The 15,314-nt window shown below is 43.0% G+C and overlaps 1 protein-coding gene across 4 annotated transcripts in view; it reads left to right on the top strand.

Moving 5' to 3' along the window:
* Positions 1-901: 901 nt before the first annotated feature.
* Positions 902-15,314, top strand: part of RABEP1 (rabaptin, RAB GTPase binding effector protein 1) — a 79,532-nt gene continuing 65,119 nt past the window's right edge. For 2 of the 4 annotated variants that reach the window (XM_077836507.1, XM_077836505.1), the window contains exon 1: positions 904-1,132. In XM_077836507.1, coding sequence (XP_077692633.1) covers positions 1,099-1,132 — 34 coding nt within the window. In that variant the 5' untranslated portion in view covers positions 904-1,098. Of the gene's footprint in view, positions 1,133-15,314 lie in introns of all 4 variants that reach the window. The other 2 variants (XM_077836506.1, XM_077836504.1) reach the window with 2 other exon arrangements.

Raw genomic sequence — 15,314 nt, 5'->3', positions numbered from 1 at the left:
CTTCATATGGCTTCCCCCTCAGTGTCTTCCTACAGCTGAGGACATGGGGATCTACATGGGTGTTCTTCCTCTTGGGGATTTTGACATTCAATTTAATTTTCTATCACTTTATGGGCAAGAGCTGGCTTGCCAAAATTGATGTATCAGGTATTTAGGCTAAATTCAGCATGGATGTAATTGATGGGACTGCAGTGAAGTCTAATGTACTAGTAAAGGCAATCCTTTTAGCAGACCCCTTCTGAGTTGTGCCCACTTATGCTAGCAGTAATTTGGCCCTGGGTGTCTAGGGCAAGTTTTAAAGGAGTCATGGGGATTCACAGGGTGACTCCATTTTCTATTTAAAATAAATCCGACACTTGATTCCCTAGTGATACCAGAACTAATAGGTCAAATTTTATATTAGTACATGTTTGAATGCTTGGGTTTATTTTAATGTGGTTTCTTGACGAAGTGAGGATCCTACAGAACAAACCCATGACAAAGGCAAAAGCTTGTGGAAATTTGGCAGGTGACGCGCAGGGCGCAGCATCAGGCCATCGGTCGATCAAATCCTGTAGTATCCTTGAAGTAAACCAACAGCGGATACCTCAGGAGCATGGTGGCAAGAATAACCATAACAGTGCTGTGGAATGGGATCGCAGGGGCTTCCTCATCTGCGGCCCATCAAGCGCTGCCCCCGCCCAGCAGCTGGGATCCCAGACTATGACTGGTGGTCACAGAATTAGACCAGGGCCCCAAAGCCAGGCCCCAGCTTGATGGTCTCAGCTCCACCTCGGCAGCTGCCCCATCTCCCACTCCTGCCTTCCCACCTCCCCGGGTTCCCGTCCCCGGCTTGATCCCAGGGCGGGGCGTGCATGCCCCTACCCTCTTCTCCCGCCGCTCGGCCTCGGCCCGGCCCAGCCCGCGCGGGTCCCGTGCTCTCCCGGGTCAGGCCCCGGCGCCTGCGCGCCGCTCCGCCCGCCCCCTGCCCGCTGTCAGGATGAGGCGGAGGCGGCGGAGGCCCGGCCCGGCAGCTCCCGTCTTTCGCAGCGGCTCCTGGCGTAGCGGTTTCAGCCCCCGCGCCGCTGCCTGAGGGGAGCGGGGGAGGCCGGCGGAGCCATGGCCCAGCCCGGGGCTGCGCCGCACGCAGACGGTAAAGGAACCTCGGGGCCGGCCGCGCTCCCGAGGCGGGGCGGGCGCGGCCTGCGGAGCCCCGGGCTCGCCTGGGGAGCCGCACCGGCCAAGGGGGCGTGGACGGGGGGGGGCTGAGCCCGAGCCGTGGGGAGCGTGTCAGGGCTCGAGTGACAGGCCCGGGGCGGGGGGTTACAGGCCCTGTGGGGAGGGGGGCATTTCTCGGGGTAGGGGGTGACAAGCCCCAGGGAGATGCTAGTGCGGGGCGGGGGGGCATTTACTTGGCATGGGGGTGGGAGTGACAGGCCCCAGGGAGATGCTAGTGCAGGGGATGGGGCATTTCCCAAGATGGGGGGGTGACAGGTCCTGGGGGTGATGCTAGTGGGGGGGGCATTTCCCAAGATGGGGGGGTGACAGGTCCTGGGGGTGATGCTAGTGGGGGGGGGGGCATTTCCCAAGATGGGGGGTTGACAGGTCCTGGGGGTGATGCTAGTGGGGGGGGGGCATTTCTCAAGATGGGGGGGGTGACAGGTCCTGGGGGTGATGCTAGTGTGTGGGGGGGCATTTCCCAAGATGGGGGGGGTGACAGGTCCTGGGGGTGATGTTAGTGTGTGGGGGGGCATTTCCCAAGATGGGGGGTGGTGACAGGTCCGGGGGGTGGTGACAGGTCCAGGGGGTGATGCTAGTGTGGGGGGGGGGGCATTTCCCAGGATGGGGGGGGGGTGACAGGTCCAGGGGGTGATGCTAGTGCGGTGGGGGGCATTTCCCAGGATGGGGGGGGGGGTGACAGGTCCAGGGGGTGATGCTAGTGTGGGGGGGGGCATTTCCCAGGATGGGGGGGGTGACAGGTCCTGGGGAGATGCTAGTGTGGGGGGGGGCATTTCCCAGGATGAGGGCGAGGTGACAGGTCCTGGGGGTGATGCTAGTGCGGTGGGGGGCATTTCCCAAGATGGGGGTGGGGGTGACAGGTCCTGGGGAGATGCTAGTGCGGGGGGCGGCATTTCCCTGGTATGTGGAGTGACAGGCCCTGGGGTTGGGGAGATGCTACTGCACGGGAGGGGATATATCCCTGGGATGTCAGGGATGACAGACCCTGGGAGAGAGGCTCGTCCAGGGGGGAGAGCATTTACCTGGGGGAGGAGAGTGTGACAAGCTGTGCATGGAGATATACTGAGAGTAAGGTTATCTGGGCAGGGCTGTGTATGGAGGATGTTTATTCTGATGAAGAGGTGAGCCACTCTCTCCTGGGTACTTGTGCACGAGGTAAGAGTAATAGATCCTTCAGGGAGATGCTTATCAAGAGAAAGAGGTGATGTGCCTGGACATGGGGATAGGAAGTGCCAGGTCTTGCAGGGAGATGCTTACCTTTTGAATGGGGAGACATTTACCAGGGCAAGAGTGTATGGGGGAGCGACAGCACACCACAGGATGATGCTTGTCCAGCAAAGGGTTGTTTACCAATCAAGAACCCTTGCCTAGGTAATCACAGACCCTGCAGGATGATGCTTATACTGTGTTGGGCATTTACATGGGTAGGGGAATGGTGTATGTGTGGATGACCAACTCTGTAGGAACATAAGAATGACCATAGTGGGTCAGGCCAATGGTCAGTGTAGCCCGGTATGTTATTTCTAGCAGTGGCCTATGCCGGGTGCCTCAGTGGGAGTGAACAGAATGGCAATTTTGAGTGATCCATCCCTTGTCATCCAGTCCCAGCTTCTGGAAGTTGGAAGTTTAAGGGCACCCAGAGCATGAGGTTGCATCGCTGACCATCTTGGCTAATAACTATTGATAAGACCTTTTCTCCATGAACTGGTCAACTTGTTTTTTGAACCCAGTTAAACTCTTGGCCTTCACAACATCCCATTGCAATGAGTTCCACAGGTTGACACTGTGCTGTGTGAAGAAGTACTACTTTATGTTTATTTTAAACCTGCAGCCTATTAGTTTCCATTGAGTGATCACTAGTTCTTGTATTATGTGGTGGGGTAAAGGTGGGAAGCAGGTTACTTGGACAGGCATTTCCTGGTGGAGAGTGACATTTACTGCAGAGAGGGTCTTATCTTACGGACAGTGGCAGTATTTACCTGGGCATGGGAACAGGAAGAATTGCCCTGGAGAATTGGGAATTTGTGATAGACTTTGCCTGGAAATTTACACGGAGTGGGTTATGTCTGTTTTGGGAGGGGGAGTGACAGACATTGCAGGGAAATACTTGGAGGCAGTACTGTCTTTCTGTGCAGAAAAAGCATGGAGTGGGATGGGAGTGACCCTATACAGAGATGACTATCTTGAGATTGGTTATCAGTTTAACTGGACAGGAGGGTTATGGGGGAGGAATAAAAGACTGTGTAGACATTGTTCTGCAGGGTGGATATTTGGTGGGATTTATGGGACATGGATGGATAGACACCATAGGGAGCCACTTATCTTGGCAGCAGGGCACTTAACCTATGCAAGGATTTTCATAGAAGAGGGTAACTACCAGTTTATGGTGATGCGTATCTAGGGGATTACATTTTACTGGGGTGGGGTCTCCTTATGCAAGAAGGACCTTATCCTGTGGGGAGGAGAGCGGTGGTGTTTACCTGGTCAAAGTTTAAGTAAAGAGGCAAACTCTGGAGGAAGATATGTGTATAGGGATGAGGGTGTTTGCATTTTTCCCCTCTTCAAGGTGAATGGCATACTTCAGGATTTTTGTCCTTCTGAGAGGTGAGTGTGGGTGTTTACCTATTCAGATGGAGTTGTGTGGCAAGATTATTTTGTCTGTTCTTGAGTTGTGTGGAGTGGGCTACATTTTCCTTAGTTAAATTGCTGTCCTAGGAGTACTTGTGAAAATGAGTAGATATGAAGAATGTGAGAACGTTAGGGTGCAAATAATCAAGAAGAACAGTTTACGTTGAAACCTGCATTATTGGGCCCTTTCAAAATCTGTTACGTAATAAAAGTACAGTAATTTGTGTGTGTAAAATGATATATAAAATTAATGGGGATTTTTTTAAAGTGGTTGAAGACAAGGGATATTTCCAGTTAGAGGCGGCTGTTAGTATGGGTTTCACTGTGTATTCTCTGGGAAGGAACAGCAGCAGTGTTTCTCTTAAGTCTTTCCTTTGGTTATAAGATCTACCAACTTGTTGTTATGATTGCTGTTTTTGCTTTTTCAGAGTAGCCTGGTGGGGGTGTGCAGCAGACTCATGCACTGTGCAAATGCTTGCTGCTTCTATATGGGGAAAGGTAGTGTTGTGTCAGTCACTGTACCTACTGTTGTTTTGTTGCTTCTGAGCAATATTAATCTGGTGACAATAAAGGTGTATGAAGCTTTGGTGATTTGATAATTTGATCAGTGCTCACTCTTATGAGATGCAAACTTGTCTCCTCTGTTTTTCTCCAACTGCTCGAAGATGAGGACAGGTAACTAAGCTGTGGCTAGATGGATAGATGCTAGAAGTGGTTGCTTTGTTTTCATACTGTAGTAGTCAGAGCTGGAAAACAGGCTTGCTCTCCCTCTTCATTCGTCAGCAACAGAAGGATCATTCCCTATATTTTCTCCACCCTGATTGCGATTCTGCTGTTCTCAACAACTTGCCTGTTTTATTTTTAAATAGTCCACTGAAAAGTGAATCATGTACAACTTCTCCATTATTTTTGAACATGAGGAAAAATGTTGGAGGAAGGAATTATTTAGTATTTTATTCAGTTACTTACATTGAATGTGCTGCTTGGAAGGGCTGGCATAAACTTTATTGGTCTAAGATAGCTTAATACTTTGTTAGTGTGTGTGACAATACAGGAGAAGTGTATTTTTTTTCTTCAGGGAAAATTCCAAGCTTTTGATAATTAGTAATATTCTTTGCAAGCAGCTGTTGTACATCTTTTGTACATACAAAAGAAAGACACTTGTGTTGTGGTGTTCAGAAAAGTCTAAAGACTCTCTTGGAAACTGCATTTTAAAAACCGTATTTAGGGGCAACATATGAGTAGTTTATTTATCCCACATTATTCTCTAAACTCATAAAGAAACAGGTCCAAGAAGAAGAGAAGTTGAATAGCTAGAAGAAAAGGATAAATGTCAAATCTCTGCTCTTTGTAATTTGGCTTGGCAGAGAAATTGAATTACCTCTTTAATTCTTTTGTGCAGGCTAATAAAGTTTCCATGTGATAGCAATCACAAAAAGGCTAAATTGGCTGCCAGTGGTGTTTTGTGCAATGTTCTGTCAACTGAGTCTTTAGTTAATGATTTGAACCTGCTCTACAGGTAGGTTTGTGCTTTTCTTGTTTTTTCTTGGTCAAGGTATTTTGAAGTTTTAATGAATGTCTGTAGTGCTGTATAGATTGTTGGACTGTGTGACAGGAATGATAATAAATCAATGCCTTGTTGGTTGGTTTGTTGTTTGTTTGAGCATCCAGCACTCATTTTGACTTCATTCAGCGATGGATGCTGATCACCTCTGAAAAGCAGGCTATTGGTCACTAAACAAAACTTTCAGAAATAGCTTTTTTTGTTTGTTTGAATACTTAGGCTCTAACAAAGCTCCCGTATTCATGTCTGTAAGATACTTTGAAGAAAGTACTATTATATAGAATATAGATACTTATGAGTCCCCTTTAAGACTGCTTAATGTTAGTGTTGTAATGCTTTGTATAAATGCCTTGAACTTAAAAGTATAATAGCAAATGAAATTTGTTTCTCAGTCAGACTGCTTCTGTTGATAGTATTCCCTGACAAGGGAAAACTTACAATTTCAGTCAGTCATACTGAATGGAAAGTTCAACTACCAGGGTTAGAATGCAGGAATCTCTTGCTTCTGTGCTTAATCTGGTAGATACACTGTTTCTTTCTTGCATGCGATGAAGTGAGCTGTAGCTCACGAAAGCTTATGCTCAGATAAATTTGTTAGTCTCTAAGGTGCCACAAGTCCCCCTTTTCGTTTTCTTTCTTTCCTTGTGACCAGAGTGAGATTACATTGGCTCTCATTAGAGGAACCTGCTCAGCTGCAGGACGTAGGTTGTGAGAGCTCTTGTGACGTTAGTGCCATCGGTAGCAGTGCTGTCCCCCACACTGACAAACCAATTTGGGACCCTCACAAAAAATTTAGAAACTTGTGGCTGTAGTTTCCACAGATCACAAAGGCTGGACATAAGTCACTGTAAGTGGGAATCTCTGAGTAACCCATTGAAAAATCAGTGCCATACTTCAAGCCCTAATAATCAGTTACGTTTTCAAGGCTGTTACTTAAAGGAAAAGCGCTAGAAACCAGCCTTTTAAAATGGAAGGAGATTAGCACGGACACTTCGGTGTCATTCAAATGGGAGATTTCAGAGTAGCAGCCGTGTTAGTCTGTATCCTCAGAAAGAACATTCTTTTTTTAAAGGGGAGAGAGGACAGGAGCCTGAGTTTGGCTTCTAAAAAATAAAAAGTAATTCTGAGTTATAGAGATAACAGAACAAACTTGACAGATTTAAACCTTTTCCTTTGGTTGGATAGTAATTTCCAAATGATTGGGATTTTCCAGAAAAAAAAGTCTTTCCACTTTTTATGATATAGCATAATAGACTGGAAGTGATCAAGTATTTTTTGCCTAATAACATAAAAAGTTCTAAAGTGCATGTTGTGCTTTCACAAAAGTGCATGTGTCTTTTAACAGCTGTACACTTCTTTGATCAATGCAGTATATAGGCTTTGTGTTTAGCTGCTAAAAGGGAATCTGTTGTTCTTTGAAGGGAGGTAAAGACCCTGAATATGCATATTGCCAGCTCTAGAATTATTAGGCAAACGTATCTTTATTTTGTAAGGCAGTGTGACCCTGTTCTTTAAGTTCTTGATAATTAGCTTGTCTCGTGGCCTGAAGGCAAAATACAGTATGCATTGACCCACCACATAGATTGAATCTCTCTTTTGTTCTATACTGCTTCCTAGCTACCCGTTCCTTAACTCCCTCTGACAGCAGCACAGCTTTAGTAGGTACTCTGCTTCCCTGTTGGCTGGTGCCCCAAGATGCTGGTCCTTTCCCCATCAGGTGGGGTGGATTCTCAGCACAAAGGGAGAAAGTGGGTAAGTAATGATGACAGAATCAGAATGATCTCGCTGTTTCATGAGGGAATTGGAGGAAGGCATAGAACTGTGGAGAGCAGCCAGCCTCCATATCCTTCTACCCACAGAGCCAGATCCCTATGAAAGACCAGTCAGAATGGCTTCTGTGGCATGAGAACAAGGTGAAAGATGTTGCTGCAGAAGTGCCATTACTGATCCCTTCCTTGGTACCTTTCAGGGTCTTCCAGATTAATCCCCTCCACTTGCAAAGGGCATGATTTGGCTTCTTTAGTCTTTATCTTGTAGGAATAAAGTATGTACAGTAATGAGCAGACAGGGTTTGTATAACAGTTTTTTGTATTGTGAGTGAAGCCACCATATTTTTCTCCCAAAGTATCAATTTATCTAACTTAAGAGAACATGGTCAACCTATTGAGCTCCTAAGCCTGAGTCTCTAACCTGAATGAGAGTGTCCTCAGTCCAGGTCTGATTTTAAATCTGTGTCGTTGCCAATAAAAAAACCTACTTCTGGAAATTAATGGATTTTATGTGCATTTTTTAATTTGTAGGGTATGTCTATACAGCAAAAACAAAGTGTGGCAACACGTCTCAGAGCCTGGGTCAAACTTACTTGGGCTCATGGGGCTTGCACTATGGAGCTTAAAAATACCTCTGTAGATGTTGCGACTTGGGCTGAAGTCCAGGGTCTGAAACACGGTGAGGAGGATCTCAGAGCCTGGGCTCTCGCCTGAGCCCGGACATCTATACTGCTATTTTTATCACCTTAGCACAAGCCCAAGTCAGTTGACCTGGGCTCTGAGACTCACTGCTGCGGTGTGATGTTTGAGGGAGGGTCGGTGTTTTGGCTTTGTGGACATACCCGTAGACTACAGTGGATTCACAGGAAAGGTACAGTATGGGTAGCAACAGTGCAAATTTTACCATGTTACCGTACCAGTGTGGAATTGAAGTTTTTATATAGCCAAAACAAGATTTGCTGCGGAAAGGAATCTTATTTTTAAACTTCTAAGAGGCTATTGTAAACAGTGGAGAATTTAAAACAAACAAACAAACATGCAGGCTTACTCTGTCTTCTGATTGCCTAGGTGATGGTTTCCTGTTTTTATTTATTTATTTGCTTTAAAATATGTTTTTAAAAATATTAAGTGATTTCTTAAGGTACAGTAATGGTTTTAATTATTTGTACTACATTAGGGTTTCTTTAATAGAACAATATGAATCAAGGAAACTATAATATGTAAACATTTTATTTCAAAATTATATTTGATTTTACAGTTACTGAAATCCTCAGGCATAAGGCTGATAGCATTGATAAGCAGAACTTGAGTAGTATGCAGTCTTCTAATCAATCTAAGATAATAAAGTTGAAAGAACAGGCACTATAAATACTGACGTCTATATTTAAGGAGTATATCTTGGAATCCAAAGGTCTAGTATTTCTGTGAACAAGAATTATGAAACACAATTAGAGAATTGCCTTGAGTACCTGAAATAATGCCTACTGAGCCTAATAGTACTAGTCTCTTCAAATTTCTCCTTGTATAAATAGTATAAGTGTCATATAACCTTAGTCTTGGTATGGTCAGTAAAGCATGATGGTGAATTATGACTGGAAGCAGAATTGAGTCCTTGGAAATCCGTTTCTTCACTGATTTTGATGTCAAAAGAAGAACCAACAAACTATGCACATTCAGTTTGTTCTTATGTCTTTCAGTAAAAAAAAAAAAATGTATATATTACTTCACCTTTAAAACTTATATTTAATTCTTGTCAGTCCTGGAAACTGAAGTCCACTGTTGATCAAAATACACAGAGTAAATATACATTTGTATGGTGTTGCTAGTTTGCATAGTAGTTTCACAAGCATTGTTAAGACCTGCTTCCTTCTCCAAAAAGTTTGCCATCTACATAAGGTGGGTCACATCTTCACAACTTCTCTCCTTGTCCAGCCAGTTCCAGCCCCAATCTCCTCCTTTGAACAATACTCTGACTCTTATTGTCTTTTCCCACTGTCTTCTGTGCGCTGCCCCTTATGCTGGACTCCTCAACATCCAGCTTTGTCACTGAGGTAGGCTTTATTGTAGCCCTGTTTGAAGAGGACCGCGTTAATAAGTAGGAACCCTTTAGTTCTCACCCACATCATCCACACGGAGGAGTTACAGTGCATCACTTTGGTACTCCCTGCTATTTGCATCACTGTGGTCCAAACGGGGCAGTGTAGACATAGCCATAGACTCTTGGCCATCCGTTTTCCACTCTTCACAGTTTCTGACCTTTTACCCTTGGCAACCTTCAGCTTCCATACTGATGTCCTGTCAGACCTGTTAGCTCAGCCTCACCACCCCATTTGACCTTCAGTCCTGGATTTACTCTCTCACTGACCAAATGACCAGTCACTTTGACCTTGTGTTCACTAAATCCTGTCCCTCCTCTGACCTTTGTTTCCTCATTCCCTCTCGTCAGTCACTGCTTCATCTCCTTCAAACAATGCAACCACTGTTTCCCAGCCCTCTTGCAACCTTCAGTGCAGTCCATAGCTCCTCTGTCTCCTGCTCTCTCCTCCATTGACTCTTTTGTAGAATTCCTCCCCTCCTGTTTCCCCATCCCTTCCGCTTTGCCCCATTCTCATAATGACAAGGCCTGTCTTTCTAATGTTGGCACATCCTTAACTTCTGCTTCTTCCATTCCTGTTCCTTGGGATAAAATCCCAGGACCACACAAACTTCCTCTGCTGCACATTTGTTCATTTTTTTTTAATGTTGCCAAATAGCCCTGCTTCTCTAGCTTCATTGGTTCTCAGCTGCTTATTTGCTACTTTTGATTGCCTCCTGCCTCTCTGTAAAGTCTAAAGAAAAGGAGTACTTGTGGCACCTTAGAGACTAACCAATTTATTTGAGCATGAGCTTTCGTGAGCTACAGCTCACTTCATCAGATGCATACCGTGGAAACTGCAGCAGACTTTATATATACACAGAGAATATGAAACAATACCTCCTCCCACCCCACTGTCCTGCTGGTAATAGCTTATCTAAAGTAATCGTCAGGTTAGGCCATTTCCAGCACAAATCCAGGTTTTCTCACCCTCCACCCCCCCACACAAATTCACTCTCCTGCTGGTGATAGCCCATCCAAAGTGACAACTCTTTACACAATGTGCATGATAATGAAGTTAGGCCATTTCCTGCACAAATGGGCTATCACCAGCAGGAGAGTGAATTTGTGTGGGGGGGTGGAGGGTGAGAAAACCTGGATTTGTGCTGGAAATGGCCTAACCTGACGATTACTTTAGATAAGCTATTACCAGCAGGACAGTGGGGTGGGAGGAGGTATTGTTTCATATTCTCTGTGTATATATAAAGTCTGCTGCAGTTTCCACGGTATGCATCTGATGAAGTGAGCTGTAGCTCACGAAAGCTCATGCTCAAATAAATTGGTTAGTCTCTAAGGTGCCACAAGTACTCCTTTTCTTTTTGCGAATACAGACTAACACGGCTGTTACTCTGAAACCTGTAAAGTCTAACAGACTCTTCATGAAAAAAATTGACAGGATCTACCATCATCTCCTACAGTTTCTTCACATCATTTTCCTCTCTCACTGACGGTAAGGTCATTTGTTGGCTTTCCAGTTCCCCTGCTTCATATGTCTTCAGGATCTGGTTGTTTTTATCAATACAGATTTCAGTTTTCAGAGTAACAGTATTTCACTGACGTTTGACTGCAGTCCAGTCACATGCATGTTGTAAAGTTGATATTCATGTTCAGTAATTTCTTTTTGTAATAACTTTTCAGGTTTTCATTGGGAAAAACTTATTTAAGATGTAAAAAAACAACAAAGTTGGGAGTCGTTCAGTAGCTCAGGGGATATATGAAGTCTTTCACAGCTAGCTCTTACATTTCGACCCTAGGGATTGACCAAAAGACACTAGTAGCTGATAGTTGTTTGGTGTCCTATATTAAATAAGTTGGTAGTCTCTGTCTGTTCTAGTAAACATTTCACATAGCAAACCACCTGTTAGAGTGGGAGAGAGATGGTGGTCTGAGCACACAGTGTGGGAGAGAGATGGTGGTCTGAGCACACAGTCTGGAAGACTGGAACTCCTAATCTGAACTCTGAATTCATTGTAGATTTTGAGCAAGTCACTAATATCCCTACCTCAGTTTTTTAATCCTTAAATTGAGGCAATGTTTACTTCGGCACATTGTTAGGACAGGGTGTAGGAATCTTGCTCTGCTACTTATGCTCCTCTTGTTCTGTGGACACACTGAATTTTATTTTTCAGTGCTGGATCAATAACATTGTTCATAACAACTAAATTGTAGGGGCTTAACTTCAAAAGTTATGGGGTTTGGGTTTTGTTGTTATGTCAAAAAGTAGTAGACAGGGCAATCTCATCTCCGTGTGAGGCCATGTTTGTGAAAACTTAAATTATGCATGCGAAATGCTATACAAACTGTCTTCAGAAAGCATACATTATTGGATAAGTAGTTAGTACACACCTCATTGCAGAGGAGGAATAGGTGAAAAGGAGAATGGTGCATAAGTATAAATAAGGCAAAGAGAAACAAAATAAGTTGTTGAAAGATGATAGAGCCATTTTAATGTACGATATTCAGTAGAAGAAAGTTTTGGTAGTTTATGGGTGAAAGGGGAAAAGAAAATTTTGAGCTGATCAGCGTTGGTGATTTATAGCTATTTTACAGATACTTTTTAGAAGGTGGTCTGAACAGATCAGCTTAGTAGTGATGATGCCCTTTCTTGTATGCTTGAGTTTGCTGATCTTTTTAACAAGTGTTAAGATACTACCTACTGTGGTGGAAAAAGAGAGCTGAGAATATGTAAAATTCCAAAAAAAAAAAAAAAGTCATTCTTTCCAAATCAGTTAACTAGCTTTCACTTTAATTTTGTCTGAAATATTTCCATCTATAACTATTTTCCCAACACAAGTCTTGATAGGGTAAATTTGTATTATTTGTATAGGTGGAAATCATTAAGAGAAACACTGTCTCCTTAGAAATCGCATGTGGCCTGTTTATGTGTGTCATAGCAAAATCATACGCACACTCGTAGCTTAAGAATTCTGTAATTTAAAAAAAATGTAGGAAACAATACTTTGGAATTGACCACAGAGCATAAAAATAAAACATAATCTGGCATTTGTATTTTCTATATCACTTTATCCATAAAGTAAGGAAGCTGGAAAATTGCAGTTACACAACAGTAATATTTAATTATGTTAAATAGTCCTGTATTTGTGTTAAACAGTCCTAAACTGTATCTGAATTTTAAAAAAATGGCCTAAGGCCCATTGAACTCAGCCAAAAGACTCCTATTAACTTCAAAGGGTTTTGGATGAGACTCTGAACTAGCAGTGTGGTATTTTGTTTTTTAATACATAAATTTACCAAGCGGTAGCTTTTTGGGGGGTAGGGGGTGTGTCAAATTCAACTGTGGTGTTACTATGCTGAAATAAATGGAGTAACGCCAGGGATAAATTTGGCTTAAAATCAGCTTAAAAGTGATCTGATTATCTAGCAACTTATGTGGTATAATGTATGTTCTCTTTTTAGTAATTTTGTAAAGCCAGTTATAAGTTAGGTGAGTACATGTTTAAATCAGTCTTCAGGGGAGGTATATTTAAAAAAAAAGTGTAGATTTCTGCATTGTGCTGTACATAGGGCTATATGTTGAATCAGTGCAGAATGTGTGGGCTGGCTTTCAGGGGCTTTTTCACTGTGAACATATTACATCTGCTCTGTGATCTTGCTTAGGCTGCCAGTTGATTTACAGATGAAACTCAAGATAAACACTCAACGACTAGGTTCCTTGGGTACTTAGTCCCCTGATGCTGCGAAAGTTGTGATCATCGGAGTCACTTATGCAACCGTTCTCCTGATATACTCAGGAAGGGGCTGATGGTAGAATATTCTTGGGGCTGGTTTACACATAATTTTGCACCAATTTAATTATATCTGTTTAAAAATATATAGCTAAATTGATGTAATACCTTAGTGTGGAGACAGTTATACTGGAATAAAAGGTTCTTATATTGGTATGGCTTACATCTATGAAAATAAGCTATACTGTTAAGCACCTTTATACCAGTGTAACTGTGGCCACACTGAGGCCTAGTCTGCACTGGGGTGGGGGGATCGATCTAAGATATGCAACTTCAGCTACTGGAATAGCGTAGCTGAAGTCGACGTATCTTAGATCGACTTAGAATCACTTACTTCGCGTTCTCGCGGCGCGGGATCGACGGCTGCCGCTCCCCCATCAACTCTGCTTCTGCCTCTCGCCGTGGTGGAGTTCTGGAGTCGACGGCAGAGCTATTGGGGATCGATCACTACCCACCGATCCAGCGGGTAGTGTAGACATGTCCTAAGGGAGTGTGCCAGTTTAACTATATTGGTACAAAAAGCATGGTGTGGGTCTGAGCTTTGGCTTTTGCTCCATGGTACAAGACTTAACTGTGTTCACAGGTTTCTCCCAGAAAGACACACCTGAAACCCATCTTCATTATGATAGAGGCCATTAAGGATTTCATAAATCATGGTTGTAAGGGAGTCTGCTAGAGTTGGAAAGATCTTGAGAACTTTGTTTTCAATATTTGTTTTAAAAATACATGTGCTTAGCATGTGGGAGTGCAGTAAAAATCTGAATAAATAAAATTTCCCTTGTCAGAGGAGAATTTTTCTCCTCTCGACGGTTCAGAAGAGTAGAACTTGGAACTTCATCCTGTTTCTTATCAAATGTAGAAAACTTGCAGGAAGATGTATATTACTCTACATAGGTTCTTATACTGCAGTCATCATCATGGAATCTATGCACCTGCATTTGCCAGACGTGTTTTCCAGACCATTTTATTAAGTTGTATATCCACTGAGTAGTTTTCCTGAAGTAATAACATCTGGCAGATGCACACCTGTAAATTGATTTGCATCCTGTTGTTGATCTCACGACTGCTGTGTCAAAAAAAATGTAAATGCGTGGGGAAGGTGCCAGTTTGGTTTAACTGCTCGTGTTTTACATTAGTACAGATATGTAGGGAAAGGCGAGGTAATTGCCCTGCAGTCTTCCCAAATGCTGACTCCACTCTTCTTTCTCTTTATTTCTCTTGTCTTCACCTGTCACCTCACTTTCTTGCCAGATTGTTATTCCCCTCTTATTCCTTCTTTTTCTACTTTCTTTGCATTTTACTTTCTTCCTTTGCTTATACCCTTTTCTACTACTTCTGTCTTCATGATTCTCACTCCAGTTACCCTCTTTACTTTTGTTTTCTAAAGTTAATTTTAAAGGGTATTGGGTTCAACACTGGATTGCCCCTCCCCTGCAGAGTTAAGGAGACACTTAATCTACATGAAGCTTTTCTGATGAACCTCTTCAGAGTTTTGGGAGATTAATAGTTTTGGAGTAAATGTAGACTGGCCCAAGTCTACATTTAGATAATAAGTCTAGCTAAAATGGCAAAACTGCAGGGTTTTTTTGTTTGTATTTGTTTTGTTTTTATGGAATGATCTTGACTTGTATGTAAAATGACTTCCTCAAAGAAAACAAGCAGGATTTATGTATTATTTGAGGTGAGGTGACGTGAGTCGCTTTTTATTCACTCTTGTCCCAGAAGAGGATAACATTAATATATTGGCAGTCCAAGTGATAAACTATTTACAAGATCTTTGGTTTTAAGTCATTTTTCTATGCAAAGGAGTTGACAATAAACTTGTCCTAACAGAAAATCAGCACTAGGTTGGTTAGCTCAATTTTTTTCTTAAAATATAGAGATTCAGTAATGTTGCTACTTCAGACCAGTATTATGAAGGTGAGAAATAGTGCAGAAGCGTCTGCTTTGTGGTGACACTGTTATCAAAATCTTTTCCTAAATGCCTATGGATCTGAGGGACACTAAATCACCAGATATTGGCAATTTTTGATTAAATAGAATAAACTGTAATCTTCATTGAAACTTTATTTTATAAAACAGAACATTTTAGATTACATATAGAAAGAAGGGTGATAGAAGTCATTAAAGTGAGTAAATGTGAAGTTAAGACAATTAATCCTCTTCTGGGTTCTGTGGTTGGCTGATATAAACAATGAGATCTGGTAGCATAGTGAAGATTTAGTTGAAGACATTTATACTCCTGTGAATGATCA

Source organism: Eretmochelys imbricata, chromosome 17, assembly GCF_965152235.1.
Source record: "Eretmochelys imbricata isolate rEreImb1 chromosome 17, rEreImb1.hap1, whole genome shotgun sequence".
Classification (NCBI taxonomy): Eukaryota; Metazoa; Chordata; order Testudines; family Cheloniidae; genus Eretmochelys; species Eretmochelys imbricata.
The sequence above is the reverse complement of the archived record's forward strand: the minus strand, read 5'-3'. Positions and strand labels throughout refer to the sequence as shown.